The 25,814-nt window shown below is 39.8% G+C and overlaps 1 protein-coding gene across 1 annotated transcript in view; it reads right to left on the reverse strand.

Moving 5' to 3' along the window:
• The window catches only part of LAMB3 (laminin subunit beta 3), a 68,844-nt gene that overhangs the window by 29,659 nt on the left and 13,371 nt on the right, over positions 1–25,814 (reverse strand). Inside the window, exons 3-6 of the mRNA XM_044674954.1 lie at positions 13,168–13,282; positions 11,602–11,675; positions 9,677–9,868; positions 528–591 (exon numbers count right to left, since the gene is read on the reverse strand). Of these exons, the coding sequence (XP_044530889.1) occupies positions 528–591; positions 9,677–9,868; positions 11,602–11,675; positions 13,168–13,282 (445 nt within the window). The remainder of the gene's footprint in view (positions 1–527; positions 592–9,676; positions 9,869–11,601; positions 11,676–13,167; positions 13,283–25,814) is intronic.

Genomic DNA, 25,814 nt, shown 5'->3' on the forward strand with positions numbered 1-25,814 from the left:
CTGGGAAATGTTTAACAAAATAAATAAAAATACAATATACAAAGATGATGTTAATTTGTGGTTTTAATTTTGACCCACAGGTGTCTGTTTCTCTCTGAGTTTGATACCACTAACCTGGAGATTTGTCCATGGCCACATACTAATATGAATCAGAGGCAGAACTTGAGCCCAGATCATGCTGACTCCAAAATCCCAAACCTTAATTCTGCTTCCCTAAGCTATATGATGATAGCTCTCTCTCTCTCTCTCTCTCTCTCTCTCTCTCTCTCTCTCTCTCTCTCTCTCTCAAGTTACTTAATAAATGTGCTGAACTGGAATTTAATATTCAAACTCTCCCCAAAGGCAGTCCCCACCCATCAATAGCCCAAGAGTGACAGAGAGTATAATGCCTAGACTTTGTAGGTCCCTTGGGCTTCCATCTCTCTTTTCCAGTTTCCTCCTCACTTCCAGAGTGAGGTGGCAAAGTACTGTCTTCTCTACCCCACCCAACCCAACCCTATTCCCCAAGAAGAAATGGCTTCACTGACCACGGATCTTCTGACTCTGAGAAGCTGGAATCCCAGATGCTAAGTCCAAAAGGTTGAGGTGCACCTATAGAGAAAGAAGGAAGATGTTTGTATTCATTGGGTGAGGACTTGTTTTGCTTAATAAAGTATGTTTAATTACAAGGGTTTTCTTTTTCTTTCTCCAACATGGGGGTGGGGGAGGATATAGAGGGAGGTGAGGCTAGACATAAAATTCTCAAAAAAGAAAAGAAAAGAAAAAAGAGAGCCATTGAAGCATATTCTTTTAATGCAGAGAAGAAAACAGAATCACAGCCAGGAAGAATCAAAGACAAGCAGGACTACTTTGGAAACTACAGGTTGAAGTTATTGTATCCTTAAAAAAGAAAAGCAAGCAGTTCACAATAGAGACACAATTTCACATACAAGCCTCTTTCTCTGTTATACTATGTACATGGAAATACTCATTTCATTTGGCATTTGTTTATTTCAAAAGAAAAACTCTTTAAAAAGCAGAAAAGGAATAGGAAGAAAAAGCTGACCTTCCATTGAATCCTCCCAAAGCCCTCCCTGTCCTACTTTTAAATCTCCCTTGAAATGGGGGAAAAGGAGTCAGAACTGTGAGTAGTTTGGGGCTGGAGAGAAACAAGGACCATATCTTTCATGAGAGCATAAGATGAATAATCTTCCTTCCCCATGTGACACAAAAGTTATAGAATAATAGATAAATGTAGCTTGGGAGAGGCTCATTTTGTCAGAATGACTAGCAAGCGGCAGGAGGAGGAGGCAAGGTAAATGAGAATGTGATTGAGGAGGAGGAAGGATAAGAGAACTTAATTTTAAAACCTCGGGAGAAACAATGGATGGAATGAAGAACAGGACCTCCAGCTACTAGATAATAAAAACACAGTTTGGAGGAAACAGAGACTAGGCAGTAATATGCCTTTTAAAAAATTGTTCCAGTTGCTGATATTGTCAGTGGGTTTGGGATGTATTAACTAGTCTTGCTGAGGTTCTTTTCTTTCTTCTTCTTCTGCCTTTTCTTTTTTTAAATTATTTGTTATAAAAGATGGCATTCCTGGAGGGATGTCCTAGAGCCAGTCAGATCCACTGATTATTAAATGTTCAATATGAGCATTATACCTTGGAAATTTGAAAATCCTACTAATCAAGTCCTAATTTACTGTTCTGTTCATTGTCTAGACCAGTGATGGGCAGACTAGGGCCAGCGGGCCAGATGTGGCCCCCTGAAATGTTCTATCTGGCCATGCAACATTATTCCTAATCTGACAAATACAATGAGTAGGATACAATACAATGAAACTTTGAAAGAGTTGCCTTAGAAACAGACTGACAGATGAGCATTTCCTTTCCTTTGGCCCCCCTCTTTAAAAAGTTTGCCCATCACTTGTCTAGACTTATCTAGAAAATGAGGGAGAAAATGCTAATAAAGCAGATTCAATTTACAAATGCCTCCTCTGGACTTTATTCCCCCATGGAAAGCTGATTGTTGTGCATACTGGCTCCCTGGGATTGGGGCAAGGGAAGGACACAGGGGGGCTATTTAGTTAATATGAAAATAAAAAATGTCATAATTTTTTTTCAAGGTGAGTTCAGGAGACATGACAGAATTTTACCCCAGAATTAGGGAGAAGCATTTTTAGGCATAAAGGTATAACCAAGCATTCAGTAGCCACAGAGAATGTTTTCTTTGACCAAGACCTGGAGAATAACTGGGGTCTTTGTGTAAGGGGTGAGGGGAATGATGACATTATCAAATAATTTGGAAGGACTGAGGCTGAGTTAGTGATCCAATTTAAAAGTGCCTTTTTTTAGGAGAGGGAAAGGAACCAACTCTGTTACTTTAGCAATATAGGAAATTCTCAGTGAGTAATATCCCTCTATCAATGCAGAAATACCATATGTTCCTCACAAGAAGATTTTGACCTCAGAATAACTTGAGTGTCTGATGATCTGTTAGGAAGCAAGACAGAAAAATGGAAGGCTGGGCCTTAGACCCAAGATCAATCTGTTGTTCAATCAATTCAGTTGTGTCTGACTCTATGATTCCATTTGGGGTTTTTTGGCAAAGATACTGAAATGGTTTGCCATTTCCTTCTTCAACAGATTTTACAGATGAGGAAACCGAGTCAGAGTTAAGTAACTTGCCCAGAGTCACACAGCTAGTGAGTGTTTGAGTTTGAATTCCAACTCAGGAAGATGAGTCTTCCTGATTCCAGACATGGTTCTCCATCCACTTTGCCTCCTGGTTGCCATTTAGAGAATGGAAGGAAGAGAAATGCAGACCAGATTATCATATGTTCAGTAATTTAGAGTCACCTGAGGCACTAAGGACCACAGTCTTTGGATGTCAGAGGAAGAACCTGAACTTGAGTTTTCCCACATCCAAGCCCAGCTCTCAATCCACTCACCACTCCATACTTAACACAATAATTTGTCAAAGCCAGTCTTAGGTGTTAAGCCTTGTCAAGCTGGATTTGAGGATTAAGCTAAAGACCCCTAATGTGCTTATCTGTATGAAGCTCACACCCTGAAATTCCTTACAAGGAGATTTTGACCTCAGAACAGCTTGAGTGGGTGATGAACTGCTATGCGCGAGGTGGGGGACAGAAGAGTGGGAGACCCGGCTTCAGGCTCAAGATCAATCTAAAGAACAGAAAGCACTATAAAGTCCACACCAGAGAGGGAGAATCAATAGAAGTAACCAATGGTAAATACAAGGAGTCCTCTATTGAAGACTCTGGGTCATTTCATCTCAAGGTGGGTTAGAAAAAGAAGGAAGATCCCTTTTAGGGGCATAAATCAAGAGCTAGAAAGGACCTTAGAGGACATCTAATCTGATCCTCTTCATTTTGCAGATGAGGAAACTGAGGCCAAAGAAAATAAAGCGATCTTTCCATACTCACACAGGTGATGAGAGTCAGAGGTGGGATTTGAACCCAGATTCTATAGACAGGGCTCTTTCTATACTGTATTGTCCCTTTCTTCTCATTTAGCTTTCTAGGTTGGAAGAGGAAAAGCAATAAGCAGACGCTACTTGAGGTGGAGGGTGCAAAGTTCCACTATATTATCAGTCTGTTGCAAACTCTTAAAATTTTACCCCCAAAGAGCAACTAGATGGCACAGTGAATAGAGCTCCAGGCCTGGAGTCAAAAGAATCTGTGTTCAAATTTGATCTCAGATACTTCCTAGCTGGGTGGCCCTGGGCAAATCACTTAGCCTCGATTGCCTTGCCCTTGTTCTTCTATCTTAGAGGTGTTACTAAGACAGAAAGTAAGGGTTTTTTAAAAATTTACCCCAAAAAATTATCCCAGGGGCAAGTGGAGGAGAGAGAAGGAAGGAGAGAGGGAAAGAGCAAGAAAGAATGGAACATGAATATACTTTTCCTTTTTCCTCAAGCCAATTTCTACCCTCATTCCACTCTCATTCTACTCTCTCCACAAATGACTTTATCTCAAAGGAATGGGGATTTTAATTTTTTTAATGTAAACATTTACACCCCAAAAATTAGCAAACACTACAAATCTGGACTTGATTTGTTTTGTTCATTGTCTAGACCTGAGAAAGTGATGGAGAAAATGTTTATGATGCAGATTAAATATATTCATGTATTATGCTTACATTTTGGAGTTGTTAAACATTGACCAGAACATCACAGCCTCCTTTGTGGAGAAGAAGTCATCCATTATAAGCCCTTTCATCTAATATCTCATAACCTCTCTGTTTCTCCGTCCATCTTCCCTTTCCTCCCCCTGGCCCTTAACCTTGGGATCCATCTTTCACTCTTCCCTCTTCCTCTTCACCCCCATGCAATCAATTGCTAAGGCATTTTAATTCTATCTCCACCTCTACAGTAGTCCCCTCTTCTTCATTTACCCTCCCACCACTCCAACTCAGGCTTTTAGGCCTTCTCTCTAGAACTATTGTTTTGTTTTTGTTTAAAAAAAACCCTTACCTTCCATCTTGGAATCACTCCTGTATATTAGTTCCAAGGCAGAAGAGTCAATGGGAGTTAAGTGACTTGCCCAGGGTCACCCAGCTAGGAAGTACCTGAGGCCAGATTTGAACCTAGGACCTCCTGTATCTAGGACTGGCTCTCAATCCACTGAGCCATCCAGCTGCCCCCTCACTAGAACTATTTTTAGAGACTCCCAGCAGGTCTCTCAGAAACACTGAGCTACAGTGGAAAGATCATTAGTTCTGGAATCAAAAGTCTTTAGTTCAAATCTGAAAACCCTGATAATATATGCAATTGAATATGCTTTGTTTTTAAAGGCATACTATCACAGAAGACTAAAGATGGTGCCAAGATGGCAGAGTAGAAGCAAGGGAAAGCTCAAACCACTCAAATCCTCTCCAACCAACCTTAAAATAATGCCTCAAAACAGATACTGGGGTGGAAGAACCAACAAGAAGAAGTGAAGCAACTTTCATGCAGAGAACAACTTGAAAGGTAGGCAGAGAGCAACTGGTTCGCTGGGGTGAGAGGGGAGCACATACCATAGGGGGTCATACCAAGGAGCATTAGCACAAGCCAACAGCAAGCCCCCTCCCACCCCACATCTACTATTCTAGGTTCTGAATCTGGACTCAAGCCAACATCCAGACCCTGAGACCCTGCCTAAGTCAGCAGCATACCTATCCCTTAAAGTTCCAAGTCCAAGCCCAAGCCTGTAGTGAAGCCCCAGGCCCTAATGCAGGGCAGTCCATAATATGCCTGGCTGGGGCAGACGCAGAAGAAGTACCTGAGCCCCTGCCCAAGCCCAAGCTTCAACACAAGGTAGTCAGCAAGGCTCCCAGTTGGTAGGAGCACAAGGAGAGGCCCAGAGCCCTCTCCTGAGCCTGCAATGAGGTCCTGAATCCCAGAACAAGGTGGTTTGCAGTACACCTGATATGTGTAAGCCCAGAATGAGGCATAGATCCTCAGCCCAAGCCTGCAATGAGTACCTGAACCCCAACATAAGGCAGTCTGTCTGCACAGTACATCTGTCTGTGTAAGTCCAGAGCAAGGTCCAGAGACCCTAGCCAATCTCAAAACAAAGTTACAATCTCTAAGCCAATGCAGTCCACAGTGTGCCTGACCATCATACCACTTTGAAAAGACTAAAACTTGCAGAAACCCAGAAATAGAGCTAAGGGTAGCATCAAGGAAGAATTGAAATTTAAGAGAGTGCCCCCTCTAACCTGAGAACTTTTAAGATAAAAATGAAAGTCAAGAACAAAGCTGGGAAAATAGGCAAACATCAAATTAAAAAAAAACATCTAACCAGAAATGTTGTGGGGGCTGCTAAGTCCTATGTATGATGATGTCCAGGCTTTTTATTATTATTGTTATTGTTGTTATTATTATTGTTATTATTATTATTATTATTATTATGACTCCCTGAAAGCCATAATTTTAAAAAATCCTGGACATCATCATACAAGAAATTATCAGAGAAAATTGCCCTGCTGTTCTTGAATGAGAGAGTAAAATAGAAATTGAAAGAATATAATGATTACCTCTAGAAAGAAATCCACAAATGGTAACTCCCAGGAATATTATAGCTAAATTCAATAGCCCTTAAGCCAAAAAGAAAATAGTGTAAGCAGCCAGAAAAAAAAAACCAATTCAGATGCCATGGAGTTATAGTCAGGATTACACATGACTTAGCAGCCTCCACATTAAAGGATCAGAAAACTTGGAATATGATATTCTAGAAGGCAAAAAATTCTAGGTTTAAAACCCAGAATCATCTACCTATCAAAACTGAGTATATTCTTTGGAGAAGAAAAATGTCATTTTAAAAAAATGGAAGATTTCCAAGTATTCCTGATAAAAGACCAGACCTAAACAGAAAATGTGATGTCCAAACAACATAAGACCCTAGAGAAGCCTAAAAATGTAAATAAGAAAGAGAAAAATTAAGGGATTTAGTAAGGTCAAATTGTAGATATTCCTATGTGGAAAAATTAAATCTGTAATTCTTAAAAATTTTTATCAGTATTAAATCAATTAGGAGTATACATAGACAGAGGGCATGGGTGTAAGCTGATTAGAATGACATGATATGCAAAAAAAAGAATCAAGGTGTGAAAAAAGATGATTGTACTGAGAGAAAAATGAATAGAGAGGTGGAATGGGGTAAATTATCTCGCCTATCAAGGTGTAAATGCTATTATAATGGAGAGAAGGATGAGGATGGTGAAGGGCAATGCTCAAACCTTACTTTCATCATAATTGACTCAGAGAGGGAATAACAACCATACTCCTTGCATTTAGAATCCTACCTTACCCTATAGAAAAGTTGGAAGGAAATAAGGAGTGGGGGAGTAGCAGGGTGATTAAAAGCAAAACACTTGTGAGGGACAGAGTGAAAGGAGAAAGAGCAAGATCAAAAGAGGAAAATAAGATGGAGGAGAATACACAGTTGGTAATCATAACTGTGAATGTGAAAGATAGCAGAGTGTATTAAAAACCAGAATCCTGTGATATATTGTGAGACAAACGCAGAGAAAAGACAAAGGGCTGGAGCAGAATTTATTGTGTGTCATCTGAAATAAAGGCATAATACCCCTTTTTTCAATTTCTTCCAGATTTTTAAAAAATAATCGTGCTAAATCAATTGTATAAAAAAATCAAGCCATTCCCCAATTGAAAAATGAGCAAGGGACATGAACAGGCAATTTTCAGATAAAAAATCAAAACTATCAATAAGCACATGAGAAAGTGTTCTAAATCTCTAAGAATTAGAGAAATTCAAATCAAAAGAACTCTGAGGTACCACCTCACATCTAGCAGATTGGCTAAAATGATAATAGGAGAGAGTAATGAATGTTGGAGGGGATGTGGCAAAATTGGGACATTAATGCATGGCTGGTGGAGTTGTGAATTGATCCAACCATTCTGGCTGGCAATTTGGAACTATGCCCAAAGAGCTCTAAAAGACTACTTGCCCTTTGATCCAGCCATAGCATTGCTGAGTTTGTACCCCAGAGAGATCATAGATAAACAGACTTGTACAAAAATATTTATAGCTGCGCTTTTTGTGGTGGCAAAAAACTGGAAAATGAGGGGATGCCCTTCAATTGGATAATGGCTGAACAAATTGTGGTATATGCTGGTGATGAAATACTATTGTATTCAAAGAAATAATAAAATGAAAGAATTCCATGTGAAATGGAAAGACCTCCAGGAATTGATGCAGAGTGAAAGGAGCAGAACCAGGAGAACATTGTACACAGAGGCTGATACACTGTGGTAAAATCAAATGTAATGGACTTCTGTACTAGCAGCAATGCAATGACCCAGGACAATTCTGAGGGATCTATGGAAAAAAAAACGCTACCCACATTCAGAGGAAGAACTACAGGAGAGGAAACACAAAAGAAAAACAACTGCTTGAACACTTGGGTTGACGCAGACATGACCAGGGATGTAGACTCAAAACGACCACACCAATGCAACTATCAATAATATGGAAATAGGTCTTGATAGATGACATATGTTAAAACCAGTGGAAATGTTTGTGGGCAATGGGGGCGGGGGGGAAGAAGGAGTGAAGGGGAAAGTAAAAACATGAATCATGTAATCATGGAAATTTTTTCTAAAAAAAGTAAAATATTTAAATAAAAATATTTTCCCAAAAAATAATAAATAATCTTTAATAGTTATATCTTTGACTTTTTCTCATCAATGAACATTGGACAAGTAGCAATCTCTCTGCATCTCAGTTTCTTTATTGGTAACATAAGAGGAAATAGACAAGATGGCCCCTGAAGTCCCTTTTACCTATATTTTTAGAATCCATCAATTCCTCTCAAATCTCTCTTTCACAAAGCTGCCAAAACCATCTTCCTAATGCATGGGTACAACTAGTTTACCCTTCTGCTCAAAAACTTTCCGATGCTCTCTATTATCTTGAGGATAAATTATGGAATACTTAGCCTGGCATTTATGTGCTTCACAATCTGTCTCCAACATCCCTTTCCCAGACATATTTCACTCTTTCCCTTGACACACTACTAGATTGCAATATCCTCTCTGGACTGGCCCTGTACTCCTCCATGAATTCACACACAGACCATTCCCATGCCTTGAATATACTTTCATCATATTTTTGCCTATTGAAATCCTCTTTCTTCAAGGTCCAACTCAGGTAATAATACCTCTTCATGAAATTTTCTCTGATCCATTCCACTAGCACCCCCAGTAGAAAGTGATTTCTACATTCACAAATTTTCTTACAGGACTTTATCTAAATATCAAATTCTACAGGAGAGTGACAGAGAAAGAGGGAAGGAGGGAGAGACAGAGACAGAGACAGGGAGATAGGGGAAGGAGAGAGAGAGAGAGAGAGAGAGAGAGAGAGAGAGAGAGAGAGAGAGAGAGATGGGGAGGGAGAGAGAAGGAGAGGGCAAAGGAGAAAGAGGGAGAAAGACAGAGACAGAGAGAGACAGAGAGACAAAGAGAGATAGAGAGAGAAGGAAAGAGAGGTGGGGAGGGAGAAAGAGGGAGAGAGATAGAGACAGAGAGAGAGTCAAAGAGAGATAGACAGAGAGAGAAGGAGAGAGAGATGGGGAGGGAGACAGAGGGAGAGAGACAGAGACAGGATAGAGAGACAGAGAAAGATATGGGGAGGGAGAAAGAGGGAGAGAGACAGAGAGAGATGGGGAGGGAGAAAGAAGAAGGGGGAGAAAAAGAAAGGGAAGAAGGGATAAAGAGAGGGAGTGAAGGAGAAAGGGAGAGAGAGAGAGTATGGGTCAGAGTCAGGACTTGATATTATAAATATATTTATATACATATATATGTATATGCTTGTGTGTGGGATGTGTGTGTGTGTGTGTGTGTGTGTGTGTGTGTTTACCTCTTTGGTCTCTAGGCAACTCTCTAAAACTGTAAGTCACAGAGGAGGGGCCAACCTGCCTTGATAGAGGGAGTTTACTCATCTAGGAGTTCCTTATAGCAATAAAATCATACAGTCTCTATCTACCATCACATAATTATTTGTGAGTATGTCCAATTTTCTCAGTTTAACTCTTAAGTTTCTCTAAGGCCTCCTGTATATTCCCAATACCTAGCACAGAAGAGACACTTAATAAATGCTTACTGAATGTCTATTTGCTTCCTTCTCCCTTCACACACTCTCAGGGTTCATACCCAGTTACTGTACCTTTCCCCCACGGTTTGGCCCTGTGTGCTGAGTTGACAGCGGCTGGCACCGAACGTCCTGCCAGTTCTGAGGCCGGCCCTGGCGGAAATGGGGAAAGGTGGTAGCACAGTTGGGAGCCAGGTATTGATAGACCTTCCAAGTCTTGCCAAAGTCCGGTGATCGCTCGATCAGCATGCCCGCTGGAAGAGGCCCCTGTGGGGAAAGCATGGAAGGAGGGGAAAGGATGAGTGAATGAGCTACTGTACACCAAGCCAAGAAGATGAGAGGCAGCCATAAGTGAGCCTCAGAAACACAGACCTGCACAGAAAGCAGTCATTCTCTGGCCACATACTTCACAAAGCCACAACCGGAGGAGAATAAGAGGCTGATTCAGTCTGCAGGAACAGCACTCCTGATCAAGAGAAGGGGACCTGCCTGGGCTAGGTTAACAGGCTGCTGCCTGGACCATAAATGAATGATGAAATCTGCCTCGCTATTAGGAGCCTATAGGAGCCATAGGGATGGAGCTAGAACAAGGGCAGCAATAGCCAACAAAAGTACTTGAAGCAAGAGGCCACTTAGAGTCTCCACCTACTGTAGGACCATCCAAGAGCACACTCAGGGGGCAGTGAGGTGACTCACTGGCTAGAGAGCCAGGCCTACAGATGGAAGGTCCTGGGTTCAAATCTGAACTCAAACCCTTCCTAGCTGTGTGACCCTGGGCAAGTCACTTAACCCCCCTTGCCTAGCCTTTACCACTCTTCTGCCTTGGAACCTATACACGCATTGATTCTAAGAGAAAAGATAAGATGTTTGCTTTTTTAAGCACACTCGGGTCCCCTGAAACTTTCCCAGTTGATTTTGTGAATTTATAGAGATTGAATCCAAGCCATTTAAAAGGTGTTATCAAGAGCATTATCTCTGATGCATACAGGCTCTATAATTCTAGGCAAGTCATTCAGCTTTCATAGACTGTTTCCTCACCTGTAATGGGAATAATAATACTCATAGTAGCTAATTACAAGATTATTTTCAGGAAAGTTGTCTGTAAATCTCAAAACGCTTTGTAATAGTTGCAACTAGTACCTGAAGTAAGTAGCATAAAGTACTTTTAAGACCAGAAGCCAGAAAGGGGCCTTAGTTGAGTGATGGAATAGTGAGGATCAGAGTTGGGTAGGGTGGGGTGAAGCTCACCTGAGATTTGGCCACTAGAGGAGGAAACCCACTCCTAGGTATTAGTATCAGTCATTTGCTTTCTGCTGAAGGACTGCAAGTGCTGAAAGCATCCTCTAAATGTCAGCACTCTGGCCCAAAGTCCTAGTCACTCCACCATAGTCATGGATCATCATTAATTTTGACAAAATATGCAACAAGTTCTGGAATCTATTCCCAAATATTTGAACAAAGACAGCATCTTGGACATGACAACTTTCCAGGGTGACTATTTTGAAGCCGATGAAGCTAATTTTGATATATAAATGTCCTGATGTGTTTGTTTAAAAAAAACCAGTCATAATGGAAACAATCAAACTTTGTTTATAACGTCCCTAAGACAAGTGGCTTTTTGTGGACTAGATATGCATCAATTCTGCATTTCAAACAACCATGTACAATAAGACTGAGTCTATAGCACGGCTGTCAAATCAGAAAGATCTGGATGGTAAAATTCACCAAAGGTGAAATATGGAAAATGCCAGACCCTACTTCATCCAAGACCATCTCCTTAAGTCATATTACATCTTCCTCTCCATCTCAACTCATAATTCAGAGGGTGGTACAGCCAGCGCCAAGGTGCATAAAACGGGAAGTTCCAAATGTAGTCCCATCTCCCCAGTCTTGGGAAAACAAGATGATTCTCTCTGGTCCTTCATTAAGCTCTACCCACATAGACCCTTAGAGTTTAAACTCTCCTATTCTGCACTCATCATCACCAGCTATGAGCTCACCTGTAAGTCCAGCACAATGTCCTGGAGCTGGAATTTCCTGTCCAGATTCAGCTGCAGAGAAACAGGACTCACATCTGGCAAAACACAAAAAGTAGGTTCTCAGATGGAATGTTTTTCTCCCTTCCCAGCCCCTGAGGACACTTCTTGGAGGCTGGATAGCCTCAGTTACTTTTTATCTTGTAACATTCTCCAAAGGGAAGTTCCATGATAATTAATCCCATATTTGTCTACCCACATCTTCTATGAGTCATAATCAGGTTAGAAATAAGGTGAACCAACCAACTCTTGATTAGGTTTGCAAATTCCTCTCTCCATCCCTCCCCAAACTAGGTCTTATACCACCTCTTACAATATCTCCATCCCAGATTCCCTTCTAAAACTCATTTTTCCAAATTGGCCTTGATGGAGAGGAATGAAGTGAACCCCTCTGTTGTCTGCAGTCAACCTTCCTACCAGTCTCCTCCTCTCCCACCATCCCTAACTATATAGGCAGAAGAAAAGGTTTGCTGGTACAGTCATCTCATTTCCAAAGCCAGAAGGATGCACTATAGTCCTGGTTTTATACATAGAGAGAGATTAGATAGATAGATAGATAGATAGATAGATAGATAGATAGATAGATAGATTTATTCTTAAATGTATAAAAATATATTATTTCATATTAAATATTTTATATTATACAATAAATATAAAATATTGTTTCATATTAAATATTTTATATTGTATGATAAGTATAGTATATTAATATAGTATAATATATAAATATTTTATATTTCTATACTAAATATATTATTAAATTATAAATTTTATGTTCAAATATATATAAAATATAAGATTAGCTTAATAAACATTATTTATATTATATTAAATATTTTATAGTAAACATTATTTCATGTTTTACATTAAATGTATAAATAAATTAATTCCTAAATATACTTATACATAAGTATGTATATTTGCATATATGTATATATATGTATATTTATATATCTAAAATCTACACTGGAAATCTGGAAAGTACCAGACCCTATTTCATCCAAGACCATCTCCATACTACATCTTTCTCCTCATCTCATCTTATGATTCAAATGGTGATGTGTGTGTATATATATATGTTTATTATATTATTCTTTATTATATTGTATATAATATCATGAATTAAAATAATATATTTATCTTTATATTAAAACATAATTTAAACTATATTGTTTCATCATAATGTATGGTATTTTATATATTATGGCTTAACTTATATTATAATAATATATTATATATGCATATACAATAATATTAAAATATAAATTAATATAATATAAATAAATAAAGATTTTGTTTATGTGTAATTTTATAATAAAATACTATTTTATATTTAATTTACATGTCTTTTATTATGATGATACTGTTAATATATTGGTATTTGTGTTTATCATATAATATATTCATGTGCTAATAATGATATTAATGTTATATATTGTATTCTATATATATATACTGGGTGATCTTGGGTTTCTTGGCTCATTTCCCTTTGGAGCAGAGCTGGCAGCTTCAGTTGTCCAGGGCTCTCACCATTTTGGGACTGCCACCAACGCATGGGGCCAGAAGAGGAGACCACATTCTCCACCCGGTGACTGTTGTAACCGTGAGGCAGCCGGGAGTCACACTTACAACATTTCATTTTCCACTGTAAGAAAGGGGAGAGAAGGGGAGAGTTCAGAGGTGGTACCTGTAGTGAAGCCCCAGAGAAAACGTCCAGCCAAAGGCTCCTGGAAAACGACCTTGTTGGATGAGGGGCACCCCTTCGGCTAAAATAAATTCATTTTGGCAGATTGGCTCATTAAGCGAAGGCTATCAGTCATTAACACCTGGGTGTGAAATCATTTCCTCAGAGTGCTTTGCTCTTCGCACCTCCTTGAAAACATGAAAATGGTGGGAGGAAGGGGACGAGAGGGATGGAGCCTTGGAAGAAGGGAGGACCCTGAGTAGGAAAGGAATTCCATGAATGGAGGAAAGGATCAGGAAGCTGAGGGCTAACTATAGTGCAGTCCCTTCCCCTGGGAACAGTCTCTGATTCTAAGACTTTTGCCAAAGGCAGGCCCTATGGGCAGATTTCCTCTACAAAAAGAATAAGATCCAGTGGTAGGAAAGCAAACAAAAATGGTAAAACAGCCTCTACCTTTAAAGAGCTTACAATGGAAGAGCAGGAGGGGGAATGTAAATGCAACATATACAGTTAAGGTAGCAAGGTGGCACAGTGGATAGAGCATTGGGCTCGGAATTAGGAATATCCCTCTCCCTGAGTTCAAATCTGGCCTCAGACACTTATTAGCTTTGTGACCTTGGACAAGTCACCTACCCTCAGTTTTCTCACCTGTAAAATGGGGTTAATAATAGCACTTGACTTCCAGAGTTGTTATGAGAATCAAATGAGATAATAATAGTAAAGTGCTTAGGGCAGAGCTGGTACCTGGTAACTATATAAAGAAAATAGCTATTATTAGGTTTTAAATGACGAACTAGACTGCCTAAAGATAAGCCTACTTTAACAATATGACAAAACTGTCATTTAAAATATTTTTAAAGCACAAACTGAGTCATCTCCTGTTCCTTTAAACTTATCTACATATGCTGGTAGGTGCAGAGAGTTTTATCCACATATGGGCAACTTTGCCTGCTTTCATCATTGTGAGGGTCAATCTCCATAATTTTTTTTCCTTTAGGTTGCTAGAATTTAAAGATGTCCCCAAACCCTTAAAGAGTAAATGCCTTTACTTAAACATAATATGCTTTTTTGGCATTGTTGTTGGTTTCTTCAAACACTGGGTATAAATGAAAAGGATCATTCTCAGTCAGCAATTCTGAATACAAATTGAGCAATTTCCTGGACATTATCATTTTCTAGTTCATCAAAACAAAACCTTCTTCCAATGTTTGTCATTTCTTCTATCACAGTCTGCTTTAAAAAGAGAAAACTTTCAAATTTACTATTTGTGCAATGTGGCAAAATGTGCTTCCCCACTGCAGGCATATTGCTGGAAGTTATTTCTTGCCAAGTATAGTGGATATTTTCAATCGTATCTTTTGACGTTAAAAATTTTCCAGAATCCAGTTAAGGAAATTGCATTTTTGCTGGGTTTTTTTCTTGTTATTATTTTAGCAATTGACTGTTCAAATTTTTTTCTTAGGCAATAAACTTTAAATGTCATAAGGGTTCTTTGGTTTTGGGGCTACAATAAAGATATTGTATTTGGTGGCAAAAAAAATCCTTAAATTTTCCCACATTGAGCCAAGTATAACTGGATGATTTGGGGTATGATCTAAAATCAGTAATACTTTAAAACCAATATTGTTTTCCTCGCAATATTTTTCAACAGCCGGGCTAAAATAACTTGAAAACCAATCTTCTAAAACAGCTTTAGAAACTCATTCTTTCTTATTTAACCACCAACAAAATGAATCAGTGGTTGAGCCTCTTCCCTGCCTGAGGATTTCAAGACCAATAAACAAGCATTGGTTTTCATTTAAAATCCCATTCTGCACTCTCTCTCAATAAAAGTGTTAGGCGATCCTTAGACATTTTAAATACAGATTGAGTTTTTTCTTTCTTTGTGATATCCATTCTGAAAAGTATGCTTTTCCAGCATGTTTCATCCATATTAAAAATGTATCGATCAATGTAACCAGTTTTTTCCATTATTTTCTTCAAAATGTTAGGATATTTAGCTGACATAATGCAATCCGCACTGGCTGCCTCTTCAGTAATTTTAGCATTATGCAACTGAATTCCATTTTTAAATCAATGGAACCAACCAACTGTGTGGTAAAAGTTTCTTCACTATCCATGTCATTTCCATTTTCTTTCACTGTCATGAATAAACCTGAAGCTTTTCCCTGAATGGCCACTCTGCTTAGAGGAATGAGTCATGATAGCAATCTTCAATCCATACAGCTAAAGGACACTCCGTTCCAATTATTGTAACAATTCTATTCCTTATAGTTGTTTGACAATCACCACAAAAAAAAAAAAGAAAATTAATGTAAACTTGCTTTTTTTCTTTTGCCTGCATGTTTTATAATATTCCATGCCATAGATTCAAGCATTCTAAGATCTAATTCTATTTTAGGGTTGCTATTACTACTCTTGCCATGCCATTCAATTACACCAAATCTTTGTTATAATGTAGTAACAAGCTTCTTCTTTTCTTTTCTGACAGTGGTGGTGTTTCCATCTGAATTATTCTTCCTTTTGTACATTTTGGTAAGGATTTTAAAAATTAACACAACTGTCAGTAAAATGATACAAAGAAATACATCACTGGCAGGAAATAATAAGTCCGGACTGATGAGCAAGCTAAAATTCTTTGACTAGCTCACACAAATTCTATTAGTTGACTATTGGCTGGCTCACATTAAATGTGCCTCGATTTCATTTTATAATGGAGCGGTGTGAGACTGAAATGGCAGAGTGAAATTCTAGCTTCAGAGATAGAGGTTCAGGCCACAGCTCAGAATTCCATAGGGCCCCCGGAGAACTTGGAGAGAGGGGGCAGTTAAAGGCAGTTGGGTCCTGGATTTGAAGGAAGCAGGCAGTTGGATCCTGAGTTTGGAGTAAGCAGGTCACTCTGTTTGCTGTGTCCTAGGACCTAGGCTTGCTTTGGAGGGCTAGCGGCTTGAATCTGAAAAAAGCCATTTTAGTTCCTAGCTGCCAACCTGCTTTAGCTTGATTTGTCATTCAATCAACATCACAGTTATCTCTATTTAGTTATTAGATATAGGAGAAGATTATTTATAGGTTTAGAGAGCTAACTAGCAAATCAAGTTACCTTTCCCCTTTGGGGGGAGGGGCTGCTTAGACATAACAGTTTTAGGGCTTCCCAGACCTTATCTATCCTTATTTGATCTCCCTTCTTTCCCTTCCTCACATATCATTAAACCTTTAATCATTTGGGAGCAGTGCCTGGTTATGCTTAGAGAAATACTCACAACTTCCTCAAGCTGAGTTCCTCCTGTCTTGAAGCCCAAAAGCAAGACCTTTCCTCTGTGCCTTAAAGCTTCAAAGACATCAAGCTACATGGCAGAATGGATAGACCTCAGGACCCAGAGTCAGGATGATGTGTCTTCCTAAGTTTATTTTTAGCCTCAGATACTTATTACCTATGTGACCTTGGGTAAGGCACTTAACCTTCTTTGCCTCAGTTTCCTCAGCTGTGAAATGAACCAAAGAAGGAAATGGCAAATCATTCTAGTATCTTTGCAGAGGGCATGAAGAATGGGACATGACTGAAAAACAACTGAACAACATCAAAGCATTCCTATACACATTAAGGTATACACAAAGCCCTTTATATATGTTAGCTCAGTCCTCACAATGACTTGTGAGGTTGATATTATTATCTATTTCACATTTGAGGATATGGAGGCTCAGAGACTTGCCCAGGCTCACACAGGTAATAAGGATCTGAGACAGAATTTAAACTTGTTTTTGGGGGCAGCTGGGTAGCTCAGTGGATTGAGAGCCAGGCCTAGAGACAGGAGGTCCTGGGTTCAAATCTGGCCTCGGACACTTCCCAGTTGTGTGACCTTGGGCAAGTCACTTGACCCCCATTGCCTACCCTTACCACTCTTCCACCAAGGAGCTAATACACAGAAGTTAAGGGTTTAAAAATATAAAAACAATAAATAAATAAACAAACAAACAAATAAATAAATAAATAAAAATAAACTTATTTTCCTAAGTAAGGCCAGCACTCTATTCAATATATTATTTGGCTTCCTCTAATGCAGTGATTCCCAAAGTGGGCGCCACTGCCCCCTGGTGGGTGCTGCAGCGATCCAAGAAAGCAGTGATGGCCACAGGTGCCTTTATCTTTCCTGTTAATTGCTATTAAAATTTTTAAAAAATTTATTTCCAGGGGCACTAAGTAATATTTTTTCTGGAAAGGGGGTGGTAGGCCAAAAAAGTTTGGGAATCACAGCTCTAGTGTAACCAGAATCACAAAGGGAAAAGTCATGTCTTAAGAATTTACCTCTGTCAGAGCAAAGAGCAGGACAGTATGTGTATTGGAGAAAATCCAATCTCATAAAATTCACACTTTATTACCACTTCTATAAAGCCCAGTCCAATGGTCTACTAATCCTTAGGGTGGGGGTGGGGGTAAAGGGAGGGAATTGAGGAAACAGAAAATGGGGAGGATGATGATAACCCAATAGGTAGAACCTACACAGAAGCCTCTTTGGCCAACTTGGTCTTTGGGCCATTGCCAGGAAGAATAAGTTCCCCAAATGGGAGCAAAATGGCACACATCATGGGGACGTCTGTAGCTGCAACCTAGAAAAGGCCTCCGCTTTATCCCCAAGCCAGCTCACTAGCCAGAGGTTACTGGGCCAGGGGATAAGTCCTTCTGCATGGCTTCTGGGCTCCCAACCTTCTCACTTAGATGGATAAATCAAGGAAGCTAACCACAGCCAAATTTCAGAACATTCAAACAGAGTATACATAGAATTCCATTAAATTGCAGAAATGGAATAAAGTATGCAGGAAATAGATTTGTTAATAGCTATAGAGGGAAAAGGAAGCTCCCCCCCCCCTTTCTTTCTCTGGATCTCCCTTAGGCTCCATCATCTCATCCCACCACAATCAAGAGACAAGAGTATATAGGGACCCAATTTCTTTCATTTTAAAGTCCAGGGTCAGATAGGTAGCACAGTGAACAGAGGGATAGGCCTGGAGTCTTGAGGACCGGGGTTCAAATTTGACCTCTGACACTTCCTAATCAGGTAACCCTGGGCAAGTAATTTAACCCAATTGCCTAGCACTTTTTGGTCTTCTGTCTTAGAAATGATACTAAGAGAGAAGGTAAGGGTTGTTTTGTTTTGTTTTTTAAAAGAAGTACATGTGGCCTACTAGAAGACCTGAGTTAAAGCCTCACTTCTGATATTATTGCCAGGTATGGAATCCTGGATAATGTACTTAACCTCTTAGTGTTCTAGACAATTCTCTAAGACTATAAAGTACACAGAAGGTGACAAACTACTTTCGGAAAGGTTGCCTCCTCCTCTAGGAGTTCCCTATACCAGTGAAATGACAGATCCAAGCTCAATCTCTATCCCATGCAGCTAGGAATCAGGCCTGGAGTCAGGAAGATCTGAGTCCAAATTTGGCCTCAGACACTAGAGTCATGTAACCCTGAACAAGTTACTTAACTTCTGTTTGCCTCAATTTCCCCATATGTAAAATAGGAAAAATAATAACACCTATCTCCCAGGAGTGTTATATGAGGCAATAATTGTAAAGAACAGTGCCTGATAGATAATAGGGGCTTAATAAATATGTATTCTTTTTTTCAGAAGAACAAGCAGAAATCAATTCAGTTGAGCCTCCACTACAGGACTAATTTATGAAATGTTCTGACTCCTTCACTATTTATAATACTATCCACCATTGATATTTTCCCCTGCTAGGAGTTTAGGTCTCTCCTTTTTAGCACTGCAGTATATTTAGCATTTAGTATTTAGCAATGCAATATATAAAATACTCAATTTGAGGTCAGGAAGACCTGAGTTCAAATCTCACCACTCATCACATTAGATTTGTGATGCTGGGCAAGTCACTTACACTCTTAGTGTCTAAATTTCCTGATCTATAAAAAAGAGGTAACAATTCCATCCCATTGAATAACCATGGCCAAAATAATCCTTAATCACTACGTAGTTCAACCTTCTAGTATTGAGCCATTCCATTCCCAGCTTGTTCTATTCTTCAGAAAGATAATCTATCCATTGGCTTGTACTCACAGCCTTTCCAAACTGGTAGAATCTTTCAGAACTTATGTTTCTTTGTTTGATAAGGAATCAGAAAAAATTTTTTCTACGTATTGCTGATATGTTGCAGAATGACTATGCCATAAATTGGAATGTACAAAAAATGAAAATTTATGGATTCAGGAAGAGTAATTCTTTTCATAATTTCTACTTTTGCTTCTTAAAAATGACATTAAATTTTGGCAAATTTTTAGATATTTTTGAATAATCAAAAAAAAAAGAGGTAACAATTTCCTGCAGGGCCTGCCTCAAATGATTGTTATAGCCTCCCATAAGTTGATATACATACCCACATTCATATACATATATAGACATATATATTTATAGAGAGAGAGGGAGAGATGGGGTGGGGAGAGAGAAAGAGTGAGATCTATATAGATTTATAGGACCTTACAAAAAGGAAAACACTATAGAAGCAAGTATTATTATTATTATTTTATTACTCCACAACCACTTTGAAACAAAAATCAATTCCTATCAAATGGTGCATAAGTGTGTCTTCTGTATGTGATAGATGGAAAAGGACTGAGGAGTTTAAACAGTTTAGGAAAGGAAAACCAGAGCTGCTTGCTTCTTCATATATAACACAGAGAAATGGGATGGGGAGAAGGGAGAAGAGGAAAGATGACATCATTTTAATTAGCTGCCATTCATACAGTTTATTCCTGATCACATTTGATCGTTGAGACAACCCTTCCAAGTAGAGAGAGCTCCTCATTATGCCTATTCAATAATAGCCAGTATATATGTATGTATATGTTTGTATGTAAATATGTACACATACAGATATATTATGAATATAAGTGCAAATATAGCAGGACATGTGTATACATAGCCATACATTGTAAATATGAATATAAGTACATGCATGAGTATATGTGTGTATCCATATAACTAGATATATATGCATACATATATAACAGATTATATGAATATAAGCATATATAAGAGCACACGTGTATCTATATAGCTATTGTATATATATACATACACACATGTATAATGTGAATATAAGTAAGTACATATGTAATAGCACATATATATAAATAGCTAGTGAATTTACACGTACACATATAAAATAAGAATATAAGTGCCTATATAGAGCACATATGTACACACTTGTTTGTGTACACCAAGCACAGGTATGCACTGTGTGCATGAGAACACGTATGTGCGCGGGTATATGTTGGCAAAGCTGGCTTGCTCTGCTGTCGTGATGGAGGAGCCTCCGTTAAGCATTTCATTACTCCTCCTGCTCTGCTGGCCTGACCATCTGGCGATGAACGTTTCCCAACATGTCAGTTTCAGGGAGGGTCTGCGGAAAGGCCCCGCCCAATGAAATCCCAGGTCACGGGGACCTGCACAGGAAGTACGTTGCTAAGAAAACCCTGCCCCCGCTCCGACACCCCAGTTACCAAAGAGACTTGGGGGGCAACGGCTGCTAAACATACCTGAAGCTTAAACCCCAACGGGCAAAATTAGGAGCTGGTAGCTGTTTCCCATCGAGATCCTATTTAGGGTCCCGAGGAAAAAGGCCTCCATCTCCCCACCAGACCCAGCCCAAAGGAGTTGGAGGAGGAGAGGGGGGGTCACGGCGCTTTGTCCCCGCGCCCCACTGCCCCGTCACCGAGCCTCCCCGTTCAGATGCTCTTGGAGTTGGCTGTGGGCCCTGGCATTGCTCCCCTGCCAAATAGGATGCCAGAAGCTCTTGGCTTGCCTTGTGGGGGTGGGCCGGGGGCGGAACTCCAGGCGGTGGGGGAGAAAGAATGTCGAAATTCCCTTTTAGGGAGTGAAACTGAACACAGGGGAAGAAATTCTCCAGACCTGGGCCAAAGCTGAGCAAAGTCCTGTACCGTGTGGAGGTCAGACGGCTAGCTCCCCGTTCTAGCCCCTGCCTTACTTGAGCTGAGACCCCAACTTTGAAGCAATAAAACCCTCTGATCTTCCAAGTTAGTAATAACATCAATTTAAGAAAAGTAGCATTAATATAGCTCTTTAAAGTTTGCAAAGTACGGTTACAAATATTTCTGGAGGATACTATTATCCCCATTTTACATATGAGGAAAACTGAGGTAGACAAAGGTGAAGTGACTTGCACAGATAGTAAATATCTTTGGCAGAATTTGAACTCAGGTCTTCCTGTTTCCAGGTCCAGCACTCTATCCTCTGTGCCCCTTAGTTGCCTATTTTAGCTAGTATACTAAATAATGCTAGTATGCAGGTCTGCCTTGCTTCATCCTCTAGTGATAAACACAGAATTATAAAATCACAGATTTAGAATGGGAAGGGATTATCTAATCCAATCCAATGTCCCCCAAGCCTTTTATTTTAGAGATGAAGAAACTATGCATGGAACCATGGGAAAATTTTCTTAAGTAATAAAATAAATAAAGAAAGAAGAAACTATGGCTGGAGAGTTTGAGTGATGGACGGAGGCACTCCACACCCTCAACACGGTGTTTTCACATGTCCCTGAACAGATCCTATAACCCAAAGGCATCCCGAAGTATGTGCTGCCTTACATAGCAACAGGGATAAGAAGGGCTTACCTCAGTCTTTGGACCTGAGCTAACAGGCTTGGGACTGGTATTTTAAGTAGCTGTCACTGACAATTGGATAACAGGTTAGAGCCCCCAAAATAGACTCGCTTGGGAACATTGGTTCACGTGAACCCCAGATGCTAGTTCTTTTTGGCTGCCCCTCTGCCTCTGTTTCTCTTTCTGGTTGGTTTCTATTCATAGGATCATAGATTTAGAATTGGATGAGACTTTAGAGGCCATCCATCCAACCCCCTCATTTTACAGATGAGGGAACCGAGGCCAGGAGAAATTAAATTTGCTCAAGGTCACAGGGACAGAGAGACAGGAGTGGGTCTTTCTGTATGTACCAGTCTAACACAGAGCTTTCCATAAATGTTGGCTGAATTCGTTACAGAAAAAATGTGTCTGAGTACACACTGACTTTATTATCTCTGTGCTGGCTCTCTACATGTATGTTCCTTGCATGAACATTCCTCCCTCCAGCCCTGCTCCACAGCCTCTGAAATGGAAGCTGGCCCTTAGCATACTGCAGATGCCTCCCTTCTCTGCGGTCAGTTGGCCAGCTCCCTCTCTGGCAGGGCCAAAGGCCTTCACCCCCCACCTTTCACAGGCACATCGTTATTATCGATTTCACATGCGGAGGCTCTGGGCCAGTTTGGCTCTCAGCTAGCCTCCAGCTGGAAGGGCTCTGGCTGCTCTCTCACCTAGGAGCCTTCTGGAAGCTCAGCAGGCTGGCCAGCTACCAAGCCCACAGCAGGAGAGAGGGGGATGAAAGGAGAGAGGAAAGGAAGAAAAATGGCCAATGGAGGCTCAATCTTGTCATGCTTAATGTTAAGCTCTAGGCTGGACTAGGAGAAGTTAAGGGAAGCAGCTGCTGGTCATGCTTAGCCTTGCCCCTTCCTAAAGACAAAGTAGAGACCCAAGTTACTGACCACCTCTACCTCTGGAGTCCTTAACCTTTTGTGAGTCATGGACCCCTTTAGCAATCCGGTAAAACCTATGGACTCCCTTCTCAGAATAATGGTTTGTTGCCTACATTCTAATAAAAAAGAAATGCTAAATTTTAAGTAGAGGTTAACAAAAAGAAATATATATTTTTCTTCTTTTTCCAAGTTCAGAGATTCCAGTGAAAGCTACCCATATATATCCACAGATACCTTGGGATCTGTGGCCCCCACAGTGAGAACCTCTGATCTAGTCACAGCAAGGGCACTAACAATCTGACAAGTATATCAGGGTGGTAGTATCCTGAGGCTAAAAAGAAATGAGGACAGGCTTTTTAAAAGTCCAGTCCTTCTAGAATCCAAATATGGACTCCCACTCTCAAAATCTCCATCTGCCCAATGAAGAGGACTGGAGTCTTTGTAAAGATCTCTTCCAGCTCTAACATTTTACAACCTTCCATCATTCCAATTCCAACAACGGGAGTCTCAGGCACTCTCTACAATGTGGCAAGATAATTAGGATGAAAATGGTGGACTGATGGACCAGGTCCTTTGTGGGGTTGAAAAGGGGAGAATATGGCACTTGAGGAAAGGGGTGCCCTGGACAAAGAGGGTCCACACCTGCAGTATAGAATCAACATTACAGAATACCCAAGTTGCCACCATAACAAGGATGGTTCAAGATGGGCTGTATGGCATTTGTGCTTTTTTTCTTGGGGGGGGGGGGGTGTAAAACTGTTATAACAAGGCACTTTCAACTTTCTCTTCTTCCTTTCTAAGACAGTTAAATAGCTTAATAAGCCCTTCTCTCAACACCACCCTTCCACCCTCTGCCCTCTCAGCTCTGCTGGGGTAGTGATTAGCACTCAGACAGTTCCAGACTGGTTTTTCCCAAGGACTTACAATCAGTGGGGAGTAATCTTAGAATCACAGGCCTCAGGGCAGGCAGAATTCTTCTGCCCAGAAGCTGGAAAGTCCCACCTCCCAGTCCAGACAGAGGAAAAAGGGAAGCGGAGAGAGATCTCTAATGTTTGTCTTTTTAAATCTCCAAGGATTAAAAGGCCATATTCTCCTTGGGAGACATACAGCAATGCCTCAAGGAACTCATACATATACTATAGACATAGTGCATTCTCCTTAGAAAATATAAGATAAAGAGAATATGATAAGAGAAAGATAAGAGGGCAGGAACAATTTATCATTTTGTTTTTGTATCTCTAGCACTTAGCACCAGGCCAATAATTCAATGATTTAAGTAGCATTTACTGGGCATTTACAATGTGGCATTGTCCTAGCCACTAGAGGTAGGAAGGGAAAAAAGGAACTAATCCACTGAATAAATGTTTATTGGATTCAATTGGATTGAAATTGGGAGGAATCTTAGAAGTCATCTAGTCCAATCTCATAATATGAAGGAAGAAGCTGAAGATCAGAAAAATAGAATGACTTGCTTAAATAAAAAATAGAGCAACTTCCTGGGAAGCAGCAGACTTGAACAGAGATAGGAACCCAGACCTTCTGACTTCTTAAGTATGTTATACTAGCCATTATACCATCATCACCCGTTATGGTTCTGTCAGTGGTACCGAGAAGAATTGGAAGACCAAACAACCCAGGACCTAGAACAGCAGTCATTGAAAAGGAGGGAACTTGCAATGATCCAAAACATTTCTGAGGGACTTACAAGAAAGAACACTATCCACATCCAGAGAAAGAAGTGTGGGAGTCTACATTGGGGAATGTAGACTCTAAACAATCACCCTAGTGCAAATATCAATAATGTGGAAATAGGTGTTGATCAATGACACATGTAAAACCCAGTGGAATTGCTCATTGGCTATAGTAAGGGGTAGGAGGAGGGGAGGGAAAGAATATGAATCATGTAACCATGGAAAAATTTTCTTAATAAAAAAATTTTTAAAAAGAAACAAACAAACAAACAAACAAACAAAGGAAGGAAGGAAGGAAGGAAGAAAGAGAGAAAGAAAGAGAGAAAGAAAGAAAGAAATGACAAAAAAAAGAAAAGGAAGGAACTGAAGTTGGTCCTTCAGAGGCCCTTGGCCTCCTATATAGGGAAACAGAATTGGATTTGTCATCTGTTATCTTTCACCTCCCAATACTTGCCATTTTTCCTGATTTAGCACTGCCACCCAAGGTTATCCTTCAAGAGCAGTACCTTTTCTCCAAAATTATTATTCCCAAACCAATACTAAAACTTATCTCTTTTGTGTTCCATTTTCTGAACAACCTTTCCAAAGTGGAAGCAAATTATCTTATTAAATTAATCCTTATTAGACAATAAAAAGACTGTTTATCTCTGTTTGTCTCAGTTTCCTCAGGTGTAAAATGGAACACCATCTACTTAACCAGAGTCATGAGGCTCAAAAGAAATTATGTCTGTAAAACTTAACCCATGCCTGGCACATTGTTGTTATTCAGTTGTTTCATTCATATCTAACTCTTTGTGACCCAGTTTGGGTTTTCTTGACAAGGGTTTATCATTTCCTTCTCCAACTCATTTTTCAGATGAGGAAATTGAGGCAAACTAGGTTAGGTGACTTGGCCAGGATAACCCAACTATTAGGTGTCTGAAACAAGATTTGGACTCAAGAAGGTGAGTCTTCCTGTCTCTAGACTCAGCATTCAATCCACTGTGCCATCTAGCTCTACCCAGCACATAATAAATACTATATAAATGCTAGTTATGATGATGATGATGATGATGATGATGATGATGATACAGTGATCCCTCACCTATCACAGGAGTTACATTCCAGAGACCTCTACAATAGGTGAAAATTCACAAATTAGCTGCATTATATTTATCTCTCTCTCTCTCTCTCTCTCTCTCTCTCTCTATATATATATATATATATATATATATATATATATATATATATATATATATATA

This window comes from Gracilinanus agilis, chromosome 4, assembly GCF_016433145.1.
Source record: "Gracilinanus agilis isolate LMUSP501 chromosome 4, AgileGrace, whole genome shotgun sequence".
NCBI lineage: Eukaryota > Metazoa > Chordata > Mammalia > Didelphimorphia > Didelphidae > Gracilinanus > Gracilinanus agilis.